The 27,468-nt window shown below is 42.3% G+C and overlaps 1 protein-coding gene across 1 annotated transcript in view; it reads right to left on the bottom strand.

Moving 5' to 3' along the window:
• Positions 1 to 1,104: 1,104 nt before the first annotated feature.
• The window catches only part of LOC309568611 (potassium-transporting ATPase alpha chain 2), a 27,204-nt gene continuing 840 nt past the window's right edge, over positions 1,105 to 27,468 (bottom strand). Inside the window, exons 2-23 of the mRNA XM_082274316.1 lie at positions 25,995 to 26,156; positions 22,982 to 23,041; positions 21,713 to 21,916; positions 21,441 to 21,554; positions 20,668 to 20,802; positions 19,647 to 19,764; positions 18,863 to 19,131; positions 17,305 to 17,503; positions 16,918 to 17,027; positions 15,830 to 15,964; positions 15,555 to 15,747; positions 15,074 to 15,249; positions 14,844 to 14,980; positions 14,089 to 14,239; positions 11,981 to 12,149; positions 10,572 to 10,726; positions 9,408 to 9,531; positions 8,563 to 8,708; positions 6,651 to 6,784; positions 5,720 to 5,821; positions 3,462 to 3,553; positions 1,105 to 1,366 (exon numbers count right to left, since the gene is read on the bottom strand). Coding sequence (XP_082130442.1) covers positions 1,338 to 1,366; positions 3,462 to 3,553; positions 5,720 to 5,821; positions 6,651 to 6,784; positions 8,563 to 8,708; positions 9,408 to 9,531; positions 10,572 to 10,726; positions 11,981 to 12,149; positions 14,089 to 14,239; positions 14,844 to 14,980; positions 15,074 to 15,249; positions 15,555 to 15,747; positions 15,830 to 15,964; positions 16,918 to 17,027; positions 17,305 to 17,503; positions 18,863 to 19,131; positions 19,647 to 19,764; positions 20,668 to 20,802; positions 21,441 to 21,554; positions 21,713 to 21,916; positions 22,982 to 23,041; positions 25,995 to 26,156 — 3,114 coding nt within the window. The 3' untranslated portion in view covers positions 1,105 to 1,337. The remainder of the gene's footprint in view (positions 1,367 to 3,461; positions 3,554 to 5,719; positions 5,822 to 6,650; positions 6,785 to 8,562; positions 8,709 to 9,407; positions 9,532 to 10,571; positions 10,727 to 11,980; positions 12,150 to 14,088; positions 14,240 to 14,843; positions 14,981 to 15,073; positions 15,250 to 15,554; positions 15,748 to 15,829; positions 15,965 to 16,917; positions 17,028 to 17,304; positions 17,504 to 18,862; positions 19,132 to 19,646; positions 19,765 to 20,667; positions 20,803 to 21,440; positions 21,555 to 21,712; positions 21,917 to 22,981; positions 23,042 to 25,994; positions 26,157 to 27,468) is intronic.

Raw genomic sequence — 27,468 nt, 5'->3', positions numbered from 1 at the left:
TCCTGTGTTGTCGGTGTGCATGGAACTGGTGTATATATGGGCCTTGCAACATCTGATCTACTAAGGGAGACCTGGGTCATACTTAACACCCCCCCCCCCCAAGGGGCTGCTAAGTGCTACAAGAATATATGATGGGTTGAAGTGCCAGGACAAGGTAACTTAGAGCCCAGGGCAAACATGCCAAACTGCACCCCCACCCAAGATGTATGAGCATTATGTGTCAGCAAAAACTCCCCCCCCCCCAAAAAGTAAATGAAAATTGATCACTAATTTGCATGCTTACCCCCAAGCATAGACCCCCCACCCCCCACCCCCTCCTCCCCAGTACAAAACTGCCCCCTGCTGTAATCCCCCCTGCCAAGACAAATATTCCCCTCCCCCCAAACTTAAATCCTCTCTCTCACCAAATCCCCCTTGCACAACCCCCCCCCCCCCCCAAAAAAAAAATCACCCTCCCTAACACAAATCCTCTACCCCTCAAATTTCCTCTCCGAGCACAAATCCTTTCCTCCCACTCCTATTCCCCCTTCTAGTACAAGTCCTCTTTCCCCCATTCCTAATTTCCCCTCCTAGAACAATTTTTATCCTCCAACTTCCCCCTCCAAACACAAATAACCCCTCTCATCTCTTCTTGGTGCTCCAGCTCACATGATACCAGGGTGCCTCTTACCGGCCCTGATTGGTTGCTAAACAGACAGTTCTTTTTCAAAGCTTTTCATTCAAAAGAGCGGCTATTTTGCCCTGGGGAGAACCTGAGGTACAGGTACAGCTAGCTGATAGGTCAAGGCAGTTTTCACTGTGGGAGGGAGAAGGGGGGAGGCTGTAACGATTGCTACTGTCACGTGCCCCCCTCAGTGGCAATTGCTACTGTCACTTGCGCGCCCCCCCCCCCAGTGGCAGCAGCTCTATTCCCCCAGATCCTTCTCCGCTATACAGTACAAAGTGGCAACAGAGTTCAACTATGTTAATATTGCCCTGGGGTAAAATGTGACATTTACAATACACTGAAGTCTCATGCTGCTTTGCTTCCATGTATGAAGGACTTGTAGTAATATATTAAAAAAGTAGTTCTATGTTCATTAAAAACATTTTATTTGCATCGTATTTAAAAACATTTTATTTGCATCGTATTTACAAAGGAAGCTGTACACAAAATCTACAATTACAGTACTTTGAGACGAACTGAAAAATGTACGTCCTAGTTTCTTTTTACATAAGTTTTCTTTTATACATTGCATTTACAATATTTATTCATCCAAATTTGTTCAACAAACAGGATATTATATATATAATAGCATTAAAAAATATTGCTTTGGTACAACACGGTCCAACGAACCTTAGTAATACATATTCTTGTCCCACCAGCCTGGAGAAGAGAAGAGAGAGGTGCAATTAATACATGGAAGACACAGGCAGCAATTGTGAAAAAAAAATCAGCTAACGGAAGAAGTTGGTGCCTATACAATCTTTTTCTACTGCAGCATCAACAGTTCAGGAAAATCTGAATCTTATGTCCTGAACATGTGCAGATTACCTAATACCGATCCAACAATTTCTTCAAGCGGTAGTAAACTCTGCTTTTTCACTTGTAACCTACAGGTAAGCTTATAATAAGGTTTACAGGTAGGTACCAGGACAAGGGGCGGCTGGCCTGAGCGCAGTGGTTTATTGCAGGGATGGGGGCGCCCTGACCCTAAGGGAAGGGGGGCCCATTTTGACCTGGGGGCTGGATGACCTTGTCCCAGGACTGGTAGTAGGTGCAGTGAATATCTCCTAAATGTGTGCCATTCTAGAGACATTCACCATTGCAGCAGCCCATGCCATCAGTGGCGCATGGACAGAGTGCCATACCTCGATCGTGACATTATCGTGTGTGCGGACCTGGAAGGAAGACCCCCCCCGTTAAGATGAAATGCTTGCAGCAGTGACAGCGCACCACTGAAGAGCTTTGTTTAAGCACTTGCTTCCCAAGCCTATTCTGACATTTCTCTCCTACATGTAAAATTTATCTTTTTTTTTGCTAGAAAATTATCTAGAACCCCCCAAACATTATAAATATATTTTTAGAGGAAAAAAAAAAAAATGATGGGTGTTGCGATTTTTTATGTCACACGGTATTTGCGCAGCAGTTTTATAAACACAATGGGAAGATATAAAAGATGATGGATGCACCGAGTAAATGGATACCAAACATGTCTTGCTTTATAATTGCGCAAGCTCATGAAATGGCGACAAACTACGGTACGTTAAATTATCTATAGGTGACGCCTTAAAGCCTTTGTAGGTTACTAATTTTGTTTTTCCACAGGAGGTCTGGTGCAAGAATTATTTTGTGATGTGATGATCACTTTTTACATATGCATGCGCACTGCGTGTCAGCACGGGGGGATGGAGGGAGGCGCTTTACACTTTTTTTTTATTGTATATTTATTTTTTACATGGTTTCTTGTTTTGGAGTAGCCTTCAAAAAAAAAACCCTTGTGACAGCAATAGCATTGACAGGTACTGTTTATGGAGCGATTGGGGGTCTCTTAGACCGCCAATCTTTCCTTTGGGCTCCAATACTGCCAATCAGACACAGATCAGTAGCTTCACTGGCTGCTACGTGCCCAATAAACAAAGAGCCCGAACCGGAGACACTTCCAGGTTCTAACGAGTCCAAAGCTGGATGCTGCAGCCACATTGTTACTGAGCTTCCTGATTGCTCAAGAGAGCCCGGTAAGGGTGGCCGTGGAGGGATGGGATCCCCTTCCACCACCTGTAAAAGTATTTCAGCGGCGGCTTAGCCATGCGGATTACTTTTACTTGAAAGAGAAGCGCTGGGGCTAAAAATGACACCAGGATCATGTTGTTGTAGCCTCAATCATGATCACGGTACAACCGCTTCTCTACTGCAACGTGTATGTGTGTGTATATATATATATATATATATATATATATATATATATATATATATATATATATATATATACACATACATACATTGTGGCTGGTAGGGAAGCAGTTAAAGGTAAAGGGGTCTGTCATAATGTGCTAGTACTTGCGTTTGGGTTTATGGATTTTCACCCTTTAAAATAAAAATTTGCAAAGTGATATTATGATATCTATCTATGAAAAGGTGGGGTGGGGTGGCCCATATATATATATATTTTTTTTTTTTAACAGATTTTAATACTACTTTCAATGTGCTTTTTCTATATTTAGATCAGATTGGTCTAGAATAAAGTTAATTTTTGGGAAAGGCATTGCTATATGTGTTGCAATGCATTCCCTAGTTAGAAATATGAAACCTACATCTCAGAACAAGATGTTTAAATAACTTTTGTTGTTGGGTGACCTATGAGATAAACAGCTAAGCACACAGGTTAAACCATGCATTTCAAAACATGCTGGTAGTATTAAGTGTGGATCTGCCCAGAGGGTACCATTTTAACTGTGCAAAGCATTCAAAGCATACTTACTGCCAGGATAGCGCCTGATCAGCAATTTGCGGATTTCGTCATAGATAAAGATCAGGAAGAAGAATGGCGTGGCCACAAACCAGTACTGGACTCTGCACACAAGAAAGAGAGCAGATTGTTAGGAATTATACACCGTATACAATTCATGAACACTTTTCTATACTCCCATTATTCAAGAAAATTGTTTCATGATTTTGGAGCAATTTTAAAAGCTGTATCTCTAAGCAGATGCTCTCTTTAATAATAATCATTAATGCCCAATGGCTTGTCCTTCATCTCTTTATAAAATTAACTGAAAAAGAGAACTTGTGGAAGAAAAGTTCTCTACATGGTAAGCTGGGAGTAAAATACTTTTCAGTAACAAACACTCATTTTTGTTATAAACAGGTAACAGTTGCGGCATTCCTTTCTACCTCCTCAGACAAACAATGGGGGAATTCAATACAGCTGCTTTTCTGGTGTGAATTGCTCTTGTGAACGCATTGCACCCAATTATAAAAAACATCTGCAACAGTTTTAGTTCTAACAGCAACTCGTGTGCCAAATTCAGGTAGTTCTAATTAAACCCCATTTCTTCATTGTTTCCAGGATGGAAATGACACCAACAGTTTGCATAGCACTTTTACAGCATGAGAGCAGACAATAAAGTTACAATAGAATTCAATGCAGAAGGAATCAGAGGGCCTGCTCATTAGAGCTTACAATCTCAAAGGGAGGGTCAAGAATACAAAAGTCAAGCTTTGGCCAGTGATTGGATGTGGGGCAAAAAGGAGAGTCTAAGATAATATCTACGACCCTGGCACTGGCATACAGGGACTGATTGATAGTTGCGCCATCAATCTTGACGGGGAAATCAGGGGTAGGGGCAGGTGGTTAGGTGAGCATTAGAAAAAAGTTTAGCAACCTTGTCTTTAGTGGCAGGGTTAGATGAGGGAAGTATTGAGTGTACCTGTGGAGGAGATCTCATCACAAATTGTATCAAGCTTATTTTTGAAGTGATTGGTGATCTCCTAGGCCAGGGATCCTCAAACTACGACCCTCCAGATGTTGCGGAACTACACATCCCATGAGTTATTGGAAAACTCTGACATGCCCAAACATGACTGGGCATGATGGGAATTGTAGTTCCTGAACAACTGGAGGGCCATAGTTTGAAGACCCCTGTCACCTAGGCAGTGGGTGGAGGATGAAGTAGAGAGAGTTAAAGGTAGAGAAGAGTTGACGGGGACTCTACCAGATAAGAGGGTGTTAATTAGTGTGATAAATTAGGTCTGCTTGGCAATGTGGAAGCAATTGTATTTTTTAAGGGCAAATTTATATTGGTTAGTCTTTCTCAGTCTTACGCCACAGGCGCTCAAAGAGTGTGGCTATGTTTTTTTTTTTTTTTTAGACTTCTGTTAATTTCGCTTTGCCAAGGTTGTAGCCGTCGTGGCCTGATTCTGTGGGTAGTAAGGGAGAGGCAAAGGTTTCTACAGGTAACTGTTGGAGGGAAAAGAGGTGTAAGACGAATAGGGTAGTGATCAGAGATAGAAAAAAGAAATGTTGAAGAGGTTGCATTGAGTGCATAGGTAGGAGAATACAAGGACAAGGTAGCCATCAGAGTGAGGGGATGCATGATTGTGTAAATTTCAGAAGAGAGACAGTAGGGGTAGCCAAGCAAAGAAGTCATCAAAGGAAGATTGCCACTAGATCACAGCAATTCTCAAAGAAAATAGACAAATACAGTGTTCCTCAAGCAGAAAGAGAAAGGTTGAGTGAAGAACCTGAAATGTGCTTTGTGGGTATAGACGTATTCCAACTTCACCTCCCTTCCACCCACTGGGTCTGGGAGAGTAAGTCCAGAAAAGACCACCATGGGAGAGGGAAGCAGAGTCAGATTCTTGAAGCCAGGTTTTAGTACCAGCGAGTAGATTAAAGGAGTTACTGATAAAGATCATGGACAGAGCAGGCAATTCCAAAATATGCATGAGAAGGGGAGGCTGGTTTGAGGAAGAAGAGCAATATAAACTAGACTGTGTAGATTATGGCTGCAGCCAGACAGCTAATAAGACCAACTGTCTTTTGCCGTAAAGAGACACATTTTGCAAAAGTGTCTTTCACATCTGTTCTAAAAGTGGCGTAGCATGCAACAAATTGAAGCACAAGTTCTAGACGGGTACATGAATTTGGTGAATGCTGCGCCCCTTGTGCAGGTCTTTAGATCTCTGACCACACACCCTGGAAATCATAAAGAGAAAGGGCTCAAATTGGCATCTCACCTTAGAGGGACAAATTTCAAGCCATACGCCATCCCAGGACAGTAAGATAGGAACACTGCTATGATGATTTGTGAAAGCAGGCCCCCCAGGAGAAATTTGTTGCTGTAGTAGAAGAAAAAAAAAGAATCGATCACTAAGAAATGTTCACCCACATTACAGATGTTGCATTCAAATACACATTTAAAAAAAAAATTGAAGAATGATTGCAGAAAAAAAATAAACTAAGTGGTCCATCAAGTCGCCCCAATTTTATTTTATTTTTTTAAACTTTGTTTGACTATAGATCTGTGTTTTTCCCAATCAGGTCTAACTCCACTTACTATTGACTAACTACCAGTGCTGGAAGTCCATTTCAAGCATCAACTACTCTTTCAGTAAAAGAATACATCAGTTTTGAACTTTCCTCCTGCTAGTTTGAGGTCACCTCCCCATGTTCTTGAACTTGGCTTCACATCAAAAATACTGCCCTCCTCAACATTATTTACACCCCTTAAAGTATATAAAGGTTTCAATAATGTTTTCCCTTTCTCGTCATTCCTATGTACAGATTACCTTCTTACAGTCTCTCCTGATATGTTTTATCCCCCCGGCCTTTCACCATTATTGTTGCCCGTCTCTGAACACGTTCTATCACATCTATATCTTTTTGTAAGTGAGGCTCCAAACCTGATCACAGTATTAAAGTGTGGGGGGGGGTCTATATTTAGGACATCCTTCCACCTGCTGGGGATCCCTCTAGTGATAAACCCTAGAATTCTGTTCACTTTCCCCACACCATTTGCTAATTTTGCAATCATTCCTACAAATCTTTATCTGTCAGTGATATATATATATATTCAAAGGTCGATACATCCCATATCACATTTTTCTCTAGTCTTCACAGTCATGTGACAATCTCAGTGACAACAATGCTCCTTGACCACGGACTTACCCAAAGAGGCCCTGCTGGAAAACCGAGTTTCTTCGGGTCTTTCTGATGATAAGATCTGAAAGCTGTACTATAACAATGGTCACAAAGAAAGCTGTATATCCAGTCCACTCCATGTATTGGCGCTGAAAGAAGGTCTGCAATAATACAAGATACACTTAATAAAAGGAAAGCGGGAAGAAGGTCTGCAATAATACGAGATACACTCGATAAGAGGAAAGCGGGAAGAAGGTCTGCAATAATAGGAGATGCACCCGATAAGAGGAAAGCGGGAAGAAGGTCTGCAATAATAGGAGATGCATCCGATAAGAGGAAAGCGGGAAGAAGGTCTTCAATAATAGGAGATGCACCCGATAAGAGGAAAGCGGGAAGAAGGTCTGCAATAATAGGAGATGCACCCGATAAGAGGAAAGCGGGAAGAAGGTCTGCAATAATAGGAGATGCATCCGATAAGAGGAAAGCGGGAAGAAGGTCTGCAATAATAGGAGATGCACCCGATAAGAGGAAAGCGGGAAGAAGGTCTGCAATAATAGGAGATGCACCCGATAAGAGGAAAGCGGGAAGAAGGTCTGCAATAATAGGAGATGCATCCGATAAGAGGAAAGCGGGAAGAAGGTCTGCAATAATAGAAGATGCACACAATAACACAAAGAAGGTCTGCAATGATACGGGAAATGATGGATACGTTGTGCATGTTGTCCTCTGCAGTATATACATGGGAAGTATATAGCTGGTCTGTGCTGCAGAAAGTTCTATGGTGTTAGAAGCCTTGGTTTCAAAGGCATAACTAGAACCCTCAGGGTCTAGTGCAAGAAACCATTAGGGGGCCCCCCTGGCAGGCACCCTTACCTATGAGCCGGGTGTTTGAACACCTGGGCCTGGTCACAAGTGTGACCCTGGTAGTTCTGTAGTTTTTCTATTTTTGTTATTTAATTTTTTATCATTTTTTTCTTTCCAATTTTATTTTTAAAAATTTTACAATTTTTTTGGAGCCCCGTTGGGGGGCTTTGGTGAAATATCAGGAGTCTAAACAGACCTTAGATGTTTCCACTTGGAGACAGAGAAAGGAGAGATGGGACATTGCCCTCAATCTCCATCCCTGCAGCTGCACAGAATGAATGGACAGGAATAACTCTGTACAGATTCCCATTCATTCAAACTGAAGCATAGTAAACACAGTTTACTATACTTCAGTTATGATCAGACAGAGTCACTGATTGGTACTAATCACTGACTCTGTCACAAAAGGCCCCTTCCTGCTCTCCATCCTGACAAATCCCCTGCAGAAGCTGATGGGAGGGGGCTAGAGAGAACACGGAGGGGGATGGGGGAGGGTATATAGAGAAATCGATCCTCTGCATTTTCCTCCTGCAGCTGCTGAATGTCTGCGGGAGGGAGAGGAGACGTGGGTTTTCAGCAGGTGGAGTATGGAGGGCATCCGTTCCTCTATATGCCGCCACCCTCCTGTCCAAATGTACAGGAGGGCCGCACAGGTCTCTTGGAGCTGGGTTGCATTTGCGACCCCTGTAGGTACGCCCGTTTGGCTTCATACAGTTGCTGCTATTTAACGGGTCACTATTTTGCTCTGAAATATATATGAGCTTTATAGAACAAAGCATGAACAATTTTCCTCTTTTGAACTCCCAAGCATGGGGAGACGTTGTATTCACTATGCATCAGCTATTCTGTCTGTTGAAGAAGACAATTAATAACTTACTGAACCCCAAACTCCAGATTATTGTAGGACTCTTGGTACAGGTCAATGAGTTCACAAACTAGCTAGGATCTAAGTGCTGGATGGAAAGAAGCTGAACTTGTCCACAAGTTGTGGGATCTGAATGTTGGCCTTGCCATTGCAGCTTTTTTCTGCAAATGTTTTACACATCATAAAAAAGCTCCACTGTGATAAACTTACCCATTCTTGTCCATAGCTGTCCTCTATTTCCTGAACAGTTGGATCCTCCCACTTAACTCGTATACCAATAATTGTGTGGGGCAGAAAGCCTTGCTCAGCATAGACTGTGAAGTAATTCAGAAATCCTGCAACAGACTGGATTATCCCTGTAAATAAAGATTAAAGTGTAAGAGCTTTGTACAAAGAAGGGGAAACTGCACTTACATTTCTGATTTCTTCTGCTTTGGGATATATAGGCAGGGATGTCTTTATTGTTGATTGGAACGTGGGCAAACATTTTCTTGGGCCCTCCCAAATCCACTTATCTATTTGTGGGCAGTGTGGGCTCAAAGGGGAGCTGCTTTGGGACTGGGCCCAGGGCGGCTGCCCTTTTTGCCCTGTGTTAAAGACGGCCCTGTATATAGGGTTTATTTCTACTAACCTGCCAAAAGCAAAACTAATGCATCAGTCAGCAGCAACCAATCAAAGTTCAAGTTGTAATTTCAATGGCACAGATTGGAAAACAACAGGAAATACCTGACTGATTGTTCTGGACTAACTATGCCAATGCTTCCTGTTTTGGCTAACTGAGCCAGGGCTGGGACAAGGGGTGGGCAGGAAGGCGTGGGGGGGGCGCTGCCCTGGGCAGTTTAATGTATGGATGGGGGCGCCAGTGAACTGATTCTAATACAAGGCATTTTGACAAGTGATTACTGCTGGGGCAACATCCCCTAGGATCACACTTAATAAAGGGGGGGGGGGTGCTGTTTGGCTTCTTTGCCCTGGATGACCTTGTCCCGGCGCTGAGCTCTGACGACACTGCCTGCTTTATTCTGTATTGCAGGTAGGCATAAAGATATACATACCAATCTGTATATAGGCATATAGAGCAAGCTCCTTATTCACCAGTCTGTCCACATTCTTCCTACGCGGCTTTTTGTTCATAATGTCCCTCTCTGCTTTCTCATAGGCAAATGAAATCGATGGAATCTGTGGAAGTATGACAGGATTAGATGTCGGTATACATCTTACGTGCTTGTGCTTTAAGGCTACCAATATATATCGGTAGCCACAAAGAATATGAATCCGCTTGTGTGCACCCAATAAGAGGAAAGCGGGAAGAAGGTCTGCAATAATATGAAAACCCAGATATTACAATATAAACATCATTACTGTGCTGTACATAGCCTGGGCAGGGAGCAGAACTGTGGGATGGGCCCTGCAGGCTCCACCCACTATAGGCTAGCTGAAAAAAAACTACAGAAGGCGTTGGACATAAGAACAGTCACCCTACGCAAGGAGAGAGAGCAGTGACCGGTCCTGCACAGAGGGAACGTGTCATGCTGCAATCTGCACTGAACTGGAAGAAACACACAAAGCGCTCTGAGATTGAAAGAAGACTACACATGACTCTTGTATTTAGACATATTGGGTTAATTTGCCTACATTAGTGAAAGGGGTGCTCCGGGATAAACAAATAGGGGTTGTAGAGAGTGCAAAATCTGCTGCAGCTGTGCATAGTAACCCAAAAACCCTATTTTCCATCTGTCTGGAGGGTCGGATCGGATTAAAACGGACAGGTGGTCTATTATCATCTGATCTCCCATAGAGGAGAGCAGGGATCTGACAGGTCTGTCTCAGCACAGTGAGTGGAGACGGAGCGGTCATCCGCCTGCTCAGCGGGGATCAGTGGATCAAACCCCGCTGAGCAAAACGGAGTCCGCCGGGAGGAAAGCCCGTGTGAAAGGACCCTTAGGCTTTGACAATAAAACCTGGAAGCTGATTGGTTTCTAAAGAGAGCTGCATCAGATTCTCCAGGTTTAGGAAAACAACCCCTATTTGTTTATCCTGGGACTCACCTTTCACTAACATAGGTAAACCTTGCGATGTCGCATGGCTAGAAAATGACATATACGTTAGGTGATACATTAACTTGGCTGTACTGTTACAAGTGAAACAAATATAAAGTAAGACTTCAGTGCTAATGCAATGTCTGCATCGTCTGTTATGGAATTGAGGTTTTTACTTACAATGTCTGTCCCCAGGTCAATGAACAGGATGGTGATGGTGCCAATAGGCAGCGGAACACTGGCAATAATGTATATCAGGAATGGGCACAGCTCAGCGATATTCTTGGTCAGGGTGTAACCAATAGACTTTTTAATGTTGTCAAAGATTATACGCCCTGTAAAATGAAAAACCATTGTTGAGACACTTGCAGTTCTGCAGACATGATGAAGCAAGCAAGGGGCCCCTCACTAGTAATAGACTGACATCCAAACTATTGTCCCCTGGCATGCAGCTCATGTTATGTGTTTACAGTTCAGAGAATGGTGAGAATGGAGATTAAGGCTCGATTCACACTACGTCGCCCTGACTTAGGGGGCGACCTGTGAAGTCCCGTGCACCGCGACTTCGGCACGACTTGCACGGACTTCATATAATGAATGTCTATGGAAGTCGCCTCCAGGTCGCCCCGAAGTAGTACAGGACCCTTTTTCTAAGTCGGAGCGACTTGTGTCGTTCCTATTAGAACGGCTTCTGTACCGCACAATGGGAGCGTGACGGACCGTGACTTGTCAGGCTGACAAGTCGCAGTCCAAGTTGGACTAGTGTGAATGCGGTCTAAATGGATACTAAAGTCTTGTGGGGTTTATTTTTGTTTAAAAATAACAAACATGTTACACTTACTGCTCTGTGCAGTGGTTTTGCACAGAGCAGCCCAGATCCTCCTCTTCTCGGGTCCCTTCCTGACGCTCCTGGCTTCTCCCTCCTGCTGAGTGCCCCTATGGGGGCACCCGAGCCGCTGCTCTGTGTGTCCATTCAGACATGGAGCCGCGACTTGGCCCCCACCCCTCTCTCTCCTTATTGGCTCACTGACTTTGACAGCAACAGGAGCCAATGGCACCTGCTGCTGTGTCTCAGCCAATAAGAAGTGAGAGTCCCGAAAAGCCAAGATTCTCATGCAACATCACTGGATCTAGATGGGAATCAGGTAATTATTGGGGGGGGGGTAGCTGCACACACATGTTTTTTTTATCTCAATGCATAGAATGCACTCGTATAAAAAAAACTTCTGCCTTTAGAACCTGCCTGAGTGTATTTGAATGTGAAGCTAGACATATGAGCATAGATTTTTCTTATTCAGCCCGTGAACGGATAGGAGAGAAATCCAATATATTCCTTCATCTATGCTAAACAGTGTAGTTAAAGTGAATCTCCCCTGCCAGCTACTGTATTTGAACAGCCAACAACCTGGCTGCAGTCCCTGTTTGACCAACAACTATCTACCGGGCTCCCTCGAGTTTCCAATTGAAGTTTGGTGAGTCGAGGGGGCAGAGAGCCACCCACAGCTCAAATATCAACTGAAATTCAAGCAATGTATGGCCAGTTTAACATTTAAATCCATTGAAAATTTATAGTTTATACGTCTACTCACCTTCTTCCACACCAGTAACAATGGAGGCAAAATTATCATCCAATAAGATCATGTCTGCAGCATTTTTGGCAGCGTCCGAGCCGGCAATTCCCATAGCAATGCCAATATCTGCCTTCTTCAGAGCTGGAGAATCATTCACACCATCACCAGTCACAGCAACCACACAGTTCTGGAAGGCAAAGTATTCCATTAGATTTCAGTAGTACTAGGGAAAATGAGGACCCTGCCAAGTGTGTGGACATTTTTACAATACAGCTGCCAAAGTGGAAGGTTAAAACATTATTGTGTGTCTAGCTCCAGCAGAATACAGTACATGTGGTGAATGGAGGCTATAGCATGAAGAATAAGGGAAGGACTAACTATATAGGGCACCCCCTAGTGACAGAGCGTGATAGGGACAAGATTATTAAAGGCAAACAGACAATGCATGCGATACTCCCCGTCAAAATCTGATTTCGAATAAAAAACAATCAAGAGTCAAGTCTAAACATTGCAAGTGAAAACTCTATTCCAGGAACACCTGAAAGAGAAGTAGGTGGAGAAAAAAACAAGAAGAATAATGCAAATATTAACATACTGTAAATAGGGGAAAATCATTACTGGTGTCTGTGAGATGGCACAGAAGTCCATGGGGTCTATCTTCAGAGGGGAAGGCAGCAACATACACCAGTCCTTCTTACCTCCCTTTAGCAAAAGAATTACCATTTCCAATGCAAAATCAGAATCTAACAATTGTGATTGGGTTGTCATTCAAAAAATCTGTGGAGACGACCATGAAATGCCCTGAAATTCTTGTTACTGCACGGGTGCCACCATCAGATGGGTTTAGGGCCGTAGGCCATTCTGATGCGTTCTACTCTGTTACTGACATACATATAGAACTGTTTTGTTTGGTTAAGTATGTATTGCAACTCTATCTTGCTGTCTGTGTAAAAGAGTCTATTTCAAAGTATATTTCATGTTTTTAAAGGAGATATACGGCCAAAGCTCGTTTGGCTGTACATCTCCTATGGATCACAGGAGTGCAGTTCATTTTGCACTTCTGTGACCCATTGAACTTCACTCTTTGCTGACATCACAGAAGTTGGTCTAGGCACCGCGTCATGTAAAGAAATATATAATGTTGCTGCATGCTGACAATTTTCTTTGCTAGATACTTTTAGGAAGCTTTGCAACTTTTTAACCCTTTTACTGCCAGGCCTGTACGTCACTAGCACAGTCAGGATATATGACCTGATTGCTTACAAACACCCCCGGTAATGGTCACCCCCCACCACCACGTTTTCCCTGCCTCTGCGCTCCTGAGACTGGTGTGGTAGGTGTCGCCAGGTAGACAGGAGGGAGCCGAGTGAACATCCATCCACTCTCCTCTCCTTCCTCCTGCTGACCCGGAAGTGATGTGTAAAACATGTAGGGGCCTTTAAGGGCATTGCCTATAGAAAATATAGGGTACTGAAGTATGTTGCCATTTCACTGGCGCAAACAGCTTTAAGGTTTATCATGTTGGGTATTTATCTACTCAGTGAAACCCAATCTTTTCTATTTTACCAAACAACTGGGATTACTGCATTTGGGTGCCATAAAAATTAACTTTAGTGCATTTTTTACAGATATTTTGCTTTCCTAAAACTGTTGTGCTAATACCGGGTAACATAAAAAATTAGAAATACCATAATTTTATTCTCTAGAGTGTCTGCTTTTAGAATATATATTTTGGGGGTTTTATGAGACATGTAGTCCTGTGTCCCTGAATGATGCCTTTGATGACAAAACACATTGAGCGGAGTGACAAAACACTCAGGACAGTGTGGCTTTTGTATCCTTACCTCTTACTAATGTTATGCGAGTACCTTTCTTCTACAAATGGCATTACATCATACTACAAAATAGAGTCCCCCTTTTGTTTGATTGCTTAGGTTTATGGGTGTACACTAAGGGCAGTATTTATATTTTAGTTAACAATTATGTGTTTCTCATTTTTAGCCATCCCTATAAAATTAAAAGGGGGCAGTCAGGGCAAAGATTTATATTGCAAAAATTGTTCCCAGCCAGACATCTGACTATATGATTCATGTAGAAGTGGTGCTGCAGAAATGAGCCACACTGACCTGTCTCTGACATCCTTCCACTATAATGAGCTTCTGCTGAGGTGATGTCCGAGCAAACACGATCTCCGAGTGATTAGTCAGAATTTCATCCAGGTCTTCTGAATCCATGTCCTTCAGATCTGTGCCATTCACCACGGCTGCTTTTGCCTCACTATAGGATGGGAAATGAAACTCTCTAACTATTGTTTTTAGCAAAACTATTATAAAAATGTATATCTACGTCAAGATATTGTATACACAGATTTTCGGTATACAGCAACAGCCATTACGTTTTTAGCAGGGTTTTGTAGACTTATGCCTCGTACAAACGCACCGATTGTTGGCCGACCGATCGCCCGTCTTTTGTCCAGTGTTGTTGTGTTGGTTGGAATGTGCTCTAGACTGCACACGAATTTTATCGGCCAACAAAAACCAACTTCAGAAGTGATGTCATGTTCTGGTTTACTTTCTGTGTGTTTTTTCTTCTCTGAGCATGCCCAGTCTTGCTCATCACATTTTTGTCTGCTGAAATCTGTACTGACTGACGAACAATCGGCCGTTCTGTTGACGGCCAACAAAAATTTTATAGCATGCACACCAGATTTTGTTCGGCCGAAAATTCGCAGTCGGTTGTCGGAAGCATCATACTAACAAGCCGACAATCGGCCGATCGGACGTTGGCCGAAAATTCACGGCCAACAATCGTTGCGTGTGTACGAGGCTTAAGTATAAGATCTGCACAAACAGACAGCTGTAACAGCAGATTGTCCTCTTACCGCGGGTTAACCTCTTCAATAGGAATGTTAAGTCGCTTAGCAATATCGTCCACAGTTTCACTTCCAGCTGAGATGATACCAACGCTTTTAGCTATAGCTTTTGCTGTAATTGGGTGGTCACCAGTTACCATTATAACCTAAGTGGAATGAAAAATAACTGCAATCAGTCATCCAAAAATTCTTAAACAAGGCAGAATTTACTGTACAGAATACACTAAGAAAGCGCAGACCTTGATCCCAGCACTCCGGCACTTGGAAACAGCATCTGGCACTGTGGAACGAGGTGGATCAATCATAGAGAGGAGTCCAACAAAGCAAAGATCCGTGGTTGGAAAGTTCATGTTATCAGTGTCAAATTCATAGGATGGGGGGTATTTATCTTCTGGGAGATAAAGATGGCAGAAACCTGGAGGCATAAAACAGCAGAGAGATGAGCTGCAGCTGAATGACTATGTACAAGTAAAAACAATAGTTATACAAAGAGATAGAAAGTGACCTACAAATCGCAGCAAACCACAGCATCCAATTAGTTTTCATCATTTACTGATCTGATTACAGGAAACTAAAATCAAATTGGTTGCTATGAGTGACTGCACCGTACAGATCATTAATACAGTTTGCTTTGTTTTTAATAAGCCCTTTATTTTCTGTATACAACAATAAATCTATACTCATTTCAGTCATCTAGTATAAGCTGCAAATTGTTCTCACCCAAGACTCTCTCTCCGAGTCCTCCGAGCTCCATGTAAGCTGTCTGAAAGGAATCTTTCATGGTTTCATCCAATGGGAGCTCCTTACCACCCATCATTATTGTGGAACATCGATCTAAGATTCTTTCTGGAGCACCTTTCATGACCAGCAGAAACCTCTTGTCATTGGGATCGTCTGTCTCATGTATAGAAAGCTGTAAACACAACAACGTCTTTTAGTTCATGTGATCATAGGCTTATTTATGGAGACAGAACACTCACTTCAACTCCTCATACCTGAAACTTGTTGGTGGAATTGAAAGGAATCTCAGCCACTTTCCTGTTATCACTTCGAATCTTCATCACATTTCCTGTTAAGACCTCAGAGAATTTCAGGAGGGCCGTTTCTGAAGCATCTCCCACCACGATTTTCTGCAGAAAAAGAATCAGATTATTTCTTTTGATTCAAGTTTATTACGTGAAGCTTACACCAGAGCTTCTGGACTAGCTTCTCAATGAGGGCTTCTCTCCGGCATCCACACATGTCCCACTATGACAGCTGAGGGATATCGTGCAGCTACCCCCTCAACACTCAAATATAGTGAATTATGGTGATTAAGGCTGGGTTCACACTATTGTGAATTGGATGCAGGTTTCCCATGTCAGGAGATTCTGACTGGCCCTCCATTGATCCGGTTCATATATCTCCGGAGCAGCACCGGAGTGAATTGCACAGGAGTCCTGTACGTATTCTGGTTCATTTCAGGTACGAATTCAGCCAAAAATTCGGGCCTGAAACGGTGAACAGGGACACACCGGACCCCGGCTGTGAGCTGTTCCATGGGGCAGTGTGAAGTGAACCCAGCTCTAAAGACATCCCTGCTTTATTTTTCTATTAGAACACTATCATGGCAGGGGCAAAGTGCTACTTTAAATGTGAGTGAGGCCAGTACTGAAAACATTTCAGGCGGGTTCCATCATTTCTAAGTGCCTTCTAAAGGATTACGCACAATGGTGAATTATATTATTATTATACAGGATTTATATAGCGCCAAAAGTTTACACATCACTTTACAATATAAAAGAGAATCAGTAAAGTTACAATAAAATACAAGAAGATTAAGGGCGCCCTGCTCAGAAGAGCTTACAATCTAATAAGGTGGGGAAAGTGGTACAAAAGTTTGTAAATGTGGGGAATGAGCTGATGGAAGTGGTAAAAGATTAGTTGGAGGCCTGATAGGCTTCTCTAAAGAGATGGGTTTTCAGGGCTCGCCTGAAGGCAACCAGAGTAGGAGATGGATAGACAGATTGAGGTAGAGAGTTCCAGAGGATAGGAGAGGCTCTGGAGAAGTCCTGGAGGCAAGCTTGGGGAATTCTATATATACCTTCATAATAGGCACATCATCTTGTCCAGCCCTGAACTCAGCCCGGTTACAAAGACTGACGATAGTACATAGTGCTTTCCAGGTTTGGGATGTCTGTTCAAATGAATGATCTATATATACAAAAAAATTCATATTCTTTTTATAAAACATGTTTTTATAAGCAAAGACCATATTAAGATTTTATACAATATAATGATATGTAAAAGTAGGAATTATTTGGATTCACTAGTTGTGGGGGATCATTTGGTGCTGTATACTTTTAATTAATAAATACCATATTGTTCCTATAGGTGTATAAGTGGTAACTGTCATTTTTTTTTTTTTCAAGATGGAAGCAAATATAATGAAAGGAAAATGCGTTATTGGAAATAGAATATTCACACATACGTGTTTGGGTTTCACTCGTGTCGGCTGAATGGATCTGATCGTCAAACCAGAGGTGAGCTACAGTCATTCTGTTCTGTGTCAGGGTTCCGGTTTTATCAGAGCAGATGATGGAAGTGGAGCCCAGAGTCTCTACAGCTTCCAAATTTTTCACCAGACAGTTCTTCTTAGCCATGCGCTTTGCGGTCAGAGAGAGCGTTACCTGAGAGACAAAGAGAGTGGTTCCTAAATCTCTGCACAGAATGGAGCTCTTAAATCCAATATGAAAAAATAATTTTGAAAATTCACACAACTTTAGAGTAAAGCCATTTTAGGCTCCATTCAAGCTAGTGCGGTTTCAGATGTGACTTGAGTTAACCAGATTCACATGTCAATAGGAGATATACTGAAACTGGTGTACGCAGAAGCTGATTGGCTACCATGAACAGCTGCACCAGATTCTAACTTCAGCTTGTTCAATTTTCCTTTACAATATAACCTGGAAGCTGATTGTTTCCATGCAGACCTGCATCAGATTTTGCACTCTCTGGTTTTAGTAAATAACCTCCATTGTTTTCAATGGTACCCATTCACATCAATGCAACTCAGCACGGTGCGATTTTTGAAAAGGTTCCTGTAGTACTTTGCTGCGATTCCAACACAATTTTGGCCATAAAGAATATGCAAATCACTTCAAAGCACCATCCAAGTAGCACTACATAATTGCACTGAAAGCCTGATCAATATCAGATTGCAGCAGTGTGAACTGAGCATTAGGATCAATGCACTGGATCCATCATTATCTGTTCAGTTAATATTACAGAACATCAATGATAAATTAAGAACCACCGATTCCCATGACTTGCAGATTTCATTAACAGTTTACTGTAAGCATTGAAGTAGACCAGGGGTCCCGAAACTATGGCCTGTGGGCCACATCTGGTCCACTACAAGATTGCATCTGGCCCACAGCTAGGGTCAGTGGCATATACCTAACGTTGGCCCACTGTGCTCTTACAAAGGACTTCTATCCCCCTTCCCTGTACCCACAGCAGGTTCCCCCACTATGCTGCCATCTCTGTCGGTGGTTGCTAGAACCATTGGTGCCCTAGCAACAAATCACATGCTTGCCTCTGCATTCACAGGAGGACAGAACTTTCCATGCAAGCTACATCTCTTCCCTTCTGCTACAACTACACTGTAGTGTAAGATAAGAGAGGAATTCTGAAGAGGACTCAGATGTAACAGGGGGTGCAGATGTAAGGGGGAATCTGATGAGATTTTACTGAAGTTCTGAATCATAATATGCTGATCACAGAAAAAAAGCTCCAGGTAAAATGTATTTATTTCAATTTTATTCATTCTTTAATAAAACATATTTTTCAGTCGTGAATATTTGTAAAATACATGACATGCCTCTTGTATCTGAAGAGTTTGGAGACACCTGATCTAGAGTAAACTTGCAAGGGGCATTACAGTGCCCAGCTTTGCTTAGCCAACTGATCTGATTCTAATCAAAATGTAAACTTATATATATATACATATTTATACACCACTCCTAGACAGAAGTATGGCTACTTACGGTCACAGTGGCCAGGAGACCTTCAGGCACGTTGGCGACAATGATCCCAGTAAGAAAGATGATGGAGTTCAGAATAGAATATCCCATAGACATTGCAATGATAAAGAATAGAACACCAACAGACACGGCAAATCCAGCCACAATGTGAACAAAGTGTTCAATCTCCACAGCAATGGGGGTTTTCTCATTTCCAACTCCTGATGCCAATGAAGCAATCCGGCCAATAATTGTACGATCTCCGGTATTTATCACAATACCTTTTGCTGTGCCTGAGAAAAAAAAAAAAAAAATACATACTTTGTTATAGTGTCTATAAACACTACATGGTGGCCATCCAGGCATGCAAAATCCAGCAACTGAACACAAAGAGGGGTGATGAGCACTGGCTTATGGGGAAACCAAGGATTGACCATCGGGCTCACTCCCAACTGACTGCTCCATCTTCAGGAGTGTTTGGGCTGGAGATGCCAGGAAGGGTCTACAAATGCTTGATTTGTGCCCAATCTACAAGAAACCGGCCAGGGAGGGTCTACATATGTAAGACTAGTGTCCAATTCACACAAAACTCGTTAGGGAAGGTCTAGTTATGAAACGTTGGTGTCCAGTCCACCTCAAACACCCCTGTTTGGGTAAACATTCTTTTTACGTAGGGATCTTCAGAATATAGGTAAAATGTCAGCAAGATGTTTGAGATTCTCATCATTCCTCAATCACTTTCTCCAGTCTGATAACTATGGTGCCAGGTCTTCAAACATTGTTTTATAGCCTCGGGGCTAGTCATTACCTTCCAGGCAGGTGGTGGAGTAGAAGGCGATGTTCTTTGTTTCTAGAGGATTCTCATGTGTGTATTCATTAGATCGACTCTGGGGCTCTGACTCTCCTGTCAGAGAGGAATTGTCCACCTGAGACCAAGGATGAAGGAGAAATTTACTGACCCCTTCTGTTTAATTTTACATTGGCAAATGAGGTCCAGCTAGAACACTTATGGTGTTAAAGTGAATGTACATATTCTAAACAAGCATTTAAATACTTTTGAAACAAGCTCTCATTCACTTCTGAAGCTATAGACATGACAATAAAGACACTAAAAGCACAACTTGATGGCGAGCCGATATTGTCAGGCTTCCATCCTTCTAAGGTAAATGCCCGGCAGGAGTTCCTAAGCTTTTAGAAACTAACTGAGACCCAATTTTAAGGCCTCTTCACAAGAGGGCCAGGACCCCAACAGCGTGGATGAGGCATTTGTTTATGCGGCTAAAGCCACAGCTTCATTCATGCTCTAAATGTCTCAGCATCCTTGTAAGAGGTTTTAAGTTTATTTTGATCAACCCAATAGGCTGAACAAAAAACAAACAGATCGCTGTACTAACACAAGCGATGTTATGTTTGTACAGCGATCTCCCCCACTGTGCTATTGTGTTCTGACAGGAGGACTGCACTCCGCCAAAACACAAAGGTAAGCGCTCACAGCCATTGGCTGCCAGCGCTGGACGTATGCCAATCGGATGTGGGTTTTCCAGCACGCCCGTTCACCAGAAGGTGGTCGTGAGACCGGTTTTTGTCTCACAAGGAGCTGTACACACAGGCTGAATGTCTGCTTGTTTCTACTTTACCGGCTGATTATGGCCGATTCACGCCCCATGTGTACCCAGCTTTATTGTCTTTGTTGCGATATTTGATGATAAATTACTTCACAGTACATACAGTTAGTGAGAGCTTTTACAGTTTGTTCACAATATGTAAATCGTTTAATGTTCAAAGTCTGGGTACTGGTGCATTTGGATATCTCACTGGTAGAAAATTACCTTGCAGCCCTGGGCAAAGATAATCCTAAGGTCCGCTGGTATTCGATCTCCTCCTTTGATATCCACCAAATCTCCTACTACAAGCTCAGTGGCCGGGATCTCCAGTTTATCTCCTTCTCGGGTGACCAAAGCTTGCTGCAAATATAACATGCAAATATAATCATTTTCAAAAACATCTTATTGAGGACAGAAATGATAAACACAATTCTACATGATAAAAAGGTGAGCAGAGTCTAAAGATAAATAACATGCGTGTGTTCAAATGGTAATAAAACATGGAAAAAAAACAAAAAACTTGTTTATTGCACCTAAAGTCAAAGGCAGATCATGTGATGTGCACTAAGAAGGCCGCAGAAGTGGAATGTTTTATCAGATTTACAAATTTACACTGAATAACGGTTGCAGAAGGTGATCATTCAAGCGGGTGCGCTCTGTCTCAGTGGACTACATATAGGGCCCGGGGGTTTGGAAGAAGTTGTAAAGATACTTTTTCTCTTTATATTTTGTTGCAGGTCTATTAGGTGATACAACTTTTTTAAAACCAGGTGCATAGTTCACACAGTACAGCAGTCTAGGATGCTTTGTGAATTTGCTTTTTTATGTCTGCCTGTTCATTTAGAAGAGTACACATGTTCCTTATGATTACAAAATTCATACATCATGACAGCCGCCATATTGTGCATGCTCTATAGTACTGCAGAGCAACATAAGCAAACTTTACCACCCAAATATAAAATATCGTGTGATTTTCAGGTGGCTGCCATTTTACTCACCTGTGGGATCATCTTATTGAAACTGGCCATGATGTTGGTACTTTTGGATTCTTGGTAATAGGCAAAACAGCCGGTGAGGATAACAACCACTGCCAACACAATGCCCAGGTACAGCTGTGGCAAAAGAGAAGATTGATCATAAATTGCAAATGTCTCCTAAATTCTATAGGCCAGCAGAAATAAAATAAACAGTTATGTGTGTAAACTGGCATGGCTGAGCTCTGGTTTACTCTCTTCATAACTGCTATACTGCATTCCTGCAAGATACTTACATTGTCTTTGAGTGCCGCGGGATCTTGAGAGACCTGAACCCCATAAGCGATCCAGCAGAGAAATGCCCCTGCCCATAGTAGAAGAGAGAAACCTCCGACCATCTGTCTCATAAACTTGACAATTTCAGGAGTTCCCTTGGGAGGAGTGAGTGCGTTGGGACCATCGCGAGCCAGAACCTCTGCAGCTTTTGCATTAGCGAGACCCTATAAGGACAAACACAGGATTGACTAACAGTAGTTTCCTCCATGTATCATTAGTCCTTCTAGAACAGGGGTCTCCAAACTTTGGCCCCCCAGTTGTTCAGGAACGACAATTCCCATCATGCCTAGTCTGTGAATGTCAGAGTTTCATGGGATGTGTAGTTCCACAACAGCTGGAGGGCCATAGTTTTAGGATCCCTGTTCTAGAAGATCCATTATTTGTCTGTGTTTATGTAAAAGAACACAGGGACAGTAGAGAAGTGCATAAACCGACATGCCAGTTGGAAAAAATATATCCTTCTTAAAGGACAACTCTAGGAACACATTCAAAGTAAAAACATATAATTGTTGCATCTGCCTGGTATTCTGCAAGCCATGTTCCACTGCCCCATATTCTATGCTTTGGGCTACAACGCCACCACACTGGTGACAAATACTGTCCAATGCCATCCATCAAGCTTACAGAAAAAGGCATTTCCACCACAAGTCCTGTCAAAGCCTTTAGCCGTGTTAAATCAGTATGAAAAGTAATTTGAATGCACTACCTTAATTGAGAAATAGTTCATTGGCTTGATGTCTTTCCCTGTGCATATGTCAAAGAACAACTTGGCGCTAACCCTGATCTATTAAGATAGAGGTGAGAAGAAGCAGGCAGGGGCAGCCTAGAACTCTACATAACCAGTTTTGTTAATGGTGACCAGCTGTGTTACTGCACCTCCCATTCTGAACAGTGTGTACTCGGTGATAACCATCTGTAGAACCCGGATCACTCCATCCCTCTCTACATAATCCTGTGTCTGATAGAAGTGACCAGGCTGCAGATTTCCCAGCACAGTGCCAAGTACTGATTAACCATCACCATATCCAGTGTGGAGAGAACATTACAGGTAATGGCGTTTACATGCTCTTGATTTTATCTTGGAGGAGGTAGAGCATTGATGTGGCACGTAGCAGGCACATGTCTCCCTCCATAGGGCACAATATGAAGGAACTTGACACATGCTGGGATCTGGCCAACTTGTTAACTTTTATGGCAAGTTGGATTATAAAAGTTATTCTGTTACTCACTTTGAGAAGACTTGTTTCATATTTTGTTTCCAGATCTTCAACAGGAAGTTTATGATCATCCTGAAAAACAATAATGCAATAAAAATGAGTACTAAACTAAATGACAATAACAGCCAACCATTTTCACAGAAAAACCTGAAATAATGTTTTGTTGATATTTTGTAGAGGATCAGCAGATTCTCATTTTGGGTTGAAAATAGGAGGGGGAGCCAATGCCCAGCAATGCATCTCAACAATGGTATAAAAATTAATTTTGGTCACGGACAATGTTGCTAGAAATCTGTTACCAGCAGAAGAGAATGTGGGCATGTATTAGTTAACCAATGAGGGAAAATAGGATGTCTGTAATGACTAGACAACTGCCACCACGCAATACAAAATTTATTTCTGGATACAGCCATCTAGAGCCCCCAACACTACTCTGCTGGTCACTTGCAAAACATTACAAACATAATTCTTTACCCACCTGAGGGTGACAGGAGTCTCGATTTTGTAATCTAATGTAGCCCTATTGAAAGAACCACTTGAGAAAGTTCCCCAAGTTACTCAACAATTGATATTTTTCATCCTCTTAGCGGCCAAGCTCACCATCACCAGATGCTGGAAGAAGACTTCTGTCCCCGTCTCTTAAGTATGGCAGAAGGTCTCATGGATTATGACCCATGAGAAACTTGCAATCATTATATAGGACTCTCAAAAGTATTTGAGTCCATGAGCTACTTAAAATTACATTAAACTATAATGTTCATTGTATCTTGGGTAATCTAGCTTTTTTTTGGTACCGTCCCTGGGATCTCTCTAACCCCCTTTGGTCTTTCTTCTTCCTTGTCCTCTTACCTTTTCCCCCCTCCCTTTTTTTTGAAAAAGTGCCATATTGATGGTTAAATGACCTAGCTACGTGGGCAATAAATCTTAGATTATACATGGTGGGCCATACGATGATCTCCTTGGAGAATTGTCTGTTGCTTTTTTGGGACATGAGAACACCTGGAGAACTGAGGAGTGGAGTACCCCAAGCTTCTGTTGTTAATATATTGCTAAACTGTGTTTCAGGCCTTCAAAACTGAATCTGTATAACAATAATTTTTCATTTCGGTTTACACTTTTCTAAATTTGCTAAAACATTAAGAGCCCATTCAGACTAGCGCGACTTGTCAGGCGACTTGTCAGCCTGACAAGTCGCGGTCGGTCGCGGTCCATTGAGTAATACAGGACCCGTTCTAAAAGGAGTGACACAAGTCGCTCCGACTTAGAAAAAGGGTCCTGTACTACTTTGGGGCGACCTGGGAGCGACTTGCATAGACTTCCATTATGTGAAGTCCCTGCAAGTCGCGCCGAAGTCGCGGTGCACGCGACTTCACAGGTCGCCCCCCGAAGTCGGATCGCCTCAGTGTGAACCGGCTCTAAAAGCAAAAAGATGCAAATTCAACACTTTTTCAATCGGATCTCCAGCACTAGAATTTTGTGACGTATGTGACAGATTCACTTTAATTTTTGCAAATTGGTAAGGAATAAAATCATCGGATAGGTATCTGGGCAATGCAAAGTATCTCAGTGACCAAAAGGTAAACAACTGGCAATTCTGCCAATTTCTTCAATATCCAATTTAAAGAAAACACTACATAATAGCCACTTTATCAGAGAGACAATGGAGTCTTTTCATCGTGGGGCCACTTATCACCCAATAATGTAAACAGGCTGGCCTTGTTAGAGAGCCACTCAGACATACCTCGTCATTTACTGAAAAGCATAGCTCAATGTACTTTGCTGAGGTGTACAGTATACAGAAGTATAAAAAAAAAAAGGCTGCAGCACAAAATTTTCCCAGAATGCAAAGCTTGTGACTGGTTATTAAAGGACACGAGGCAAGGATCTGCTATTATTAGATGTCAATCACAGCATTGGGAATTATAAAGGGAATCTTCATATGACTAATATGCAAATCTTTAATCCCAGTGGGAAGCACAGACACACGATGTTGTATTGTTTCAGGTCTATTGTGCTTTGGATTATACAATATGTAATCACATCAGAAATAGAATTGGTTGATGGCATGTTCTCCTAAAATGGGGTGGTACTTAGGGATGCTGGGAGTTGTGGTTTGCCTGTACTAGATGACTATACCATCCCAAGTCCTCTAAAGCCTCGTACACACGCAACGATTATCGGCCGACCGATCGGCCATCTTTTGTCCAGTGTTGTTGTGTTGGTTGAAATGTGCTCTAGACTGCACACAAATTTTCTCGGCCAACAAAAACCGACTTCAGAAGTGATGTCATGTGATGGTTAACTTTCCGTGTGTTTTTTCTTCTCTGAGCATGCCCAGTCTTGCTCATCAGATTTTTATCTGCCGAAATCTGTACTGACTGACGGAAAATCGGCCTTTCTGTTGACGGCCAACAAAAATTTTATAGCATGCAGACCAGATTTTGTTCGGCCGAAAAGTCGCAGTCGGTTGTCGGAAGCATCATACTAACAAGATGACAATCGGCCGATTGGACGAAAATTCACGGCCAACAATCGTTGCGTGTGTACGAGGCTTTAGACTATGTATGTAAGTGAGAGAACACACACAGCTGGAAGGTGAGGACAGGACTCCTCAGGGTTATAATTTGCAGCAACCAGGCTTGGGGGGGGGGGGGGGGGGGAGATTTACTAAAACTGGAGCACTCAGAATCTGGTGCAGCTGTGCATAGTAGCCAATCGGCTTCTAACTAGCTTGTTCAATTAGGCTTTAACAATAAAACCTGGAAGCTGATTGGTTTCTACACAGAGCTGCATCAGATTTTACACTTTCTACTTTTAGTAAATACCCCTCTAGATATCTACGACACATACTTACACTGCCTGCTAGGTAACAGTGATTGCATGTTTCCATTTGAATTCTTTTTTATTTTTTTTCCAGGAAAAGGGTTTTCTACTAGAATAAAATTAAAACATAACACGCAGTACAAAGGCTTTGAGAATATAAAGTGGAAAGTAGCAAAGTCAAGAAGCTCAGAGAATTCCTCACCAGATCCAGTTCTTGTTTAAGATCATCAACTTTTTTGTCCTTCTTCTTCTTCTTCTTCTTTTTGTTCTTTAGGTTCTTATTGTTGTCTTCTCCATTCACCTTTTCTGGTAGGTCTGCATCCTTTGTATCATTAATCTCCACAGTGTACACGTCAGGATTGTCCTGCAAAATAAAAATTAGGCAGAAAATTATTGCACTGACCGCGATGTTCACCTATCAATAGTGACGCTGGTCACAGGTGAGACGGCTGCTCTGTATTCCAGGTGGGTCCTCACACCTGACAGATCCAAGCACAACCTGCCAAGAGTTCCAGATTCTTATCCTGGCTTCCTTACACACTCCATTACGTTTACCTATACATTTTAATAATAACTAGTCGGGGGGTAAAAGAAACAATCTGCACCAAAAACTGAAGTGTCATTCAGCCTTCCTTCACATTGAATGTGGCTTTGAATTCAGTGCAACTTCAGGTTGCGACTTTGAAGACATGATGCGGCTTCATGCATAGATGCCTATGCAAGTCACACCCGAAATCGGCAAAAGTAGTACAGGAACTACTTTTTCTAATCAATGTGGCACCGCAAAAGTTGGTGTCGCACAGTGCCATTGCTGACAATAGGGTGCGACTTGTCATGCAAATTAAGCTGTCAAATCGCATGACAAGCCGCTCCAATGTGAACAAGGGCTTACTTGTAAATAATAGCAATCATTTGTTTTTGATTACAAACTATAAAACACTAAACTGTACTGCATGGACACATTTCTGCAGTATTACTGTATCACAGCTAGGACAAAAAAACAAAAAAAAAAAAAACAACTTTTACTGCATTTATATATATATATATATATATATATATATATATATATATATATACACACAGGGCCGCTGATAGGGGGGGACCACCAGCCCTCTTGTAGGGTGCCGAGCACACAGGGGGGCCCACACAGAGAGGGGGGATTAGTGATGGACAACAAATACAGAAATCTTCATCCAGCACCTGAATCTGATCTGTCCCTCTCCCTGCTATCAGCTTTTATCTGCTGAGAAAGAGACAGTCGTCCCTCACTAATCCCCCTCCCTTGTGTGGGCCCCCCTCCCGACACTGGCTCTAATGTTATCTCTGCTCAGGAGTTTATTTGTAAATTGTAACTTTGTTTCTCTCTCTCTGTCTCTCTGATCACGGAGCTCCAACTGCCCAGCCTGTATATTTATCTCATCATCTTTTTTTTTTAACATCGTTTTTTTTTTAGATTTAGCAGGAATTATGCGAGTTATGTTATATTTGTGTCTGATAATAGTGAATTTGTTGTAATTTTAGCTAAATATATCTTTAATATTTTCTTGGGGGGGCCCTGCCAGGTAGTCTGTATGGGGCCCCGCGATTTCTAACAGCAGCCCTGTATATATATAATCTATGTAGCCTTACTATACAATGCACAGTTATTCCACTGAAATCCTCTATTACTAAGAATA

This window comes from Pelophylax lessonae (genome assembly GCF_965119305.1).
Source record: "Pelophylax lessonae genome assembly, chromosome: 12".
Lineage (NCBI taxonomy): Eukaryota > Metazoa > Chordata > Amphibia > Anura > Ranidae > Pelophylax > Pelophylax lessonae.
This window is presented reverse-complemented; position numbering and strand designations above follow the sequence as displayed.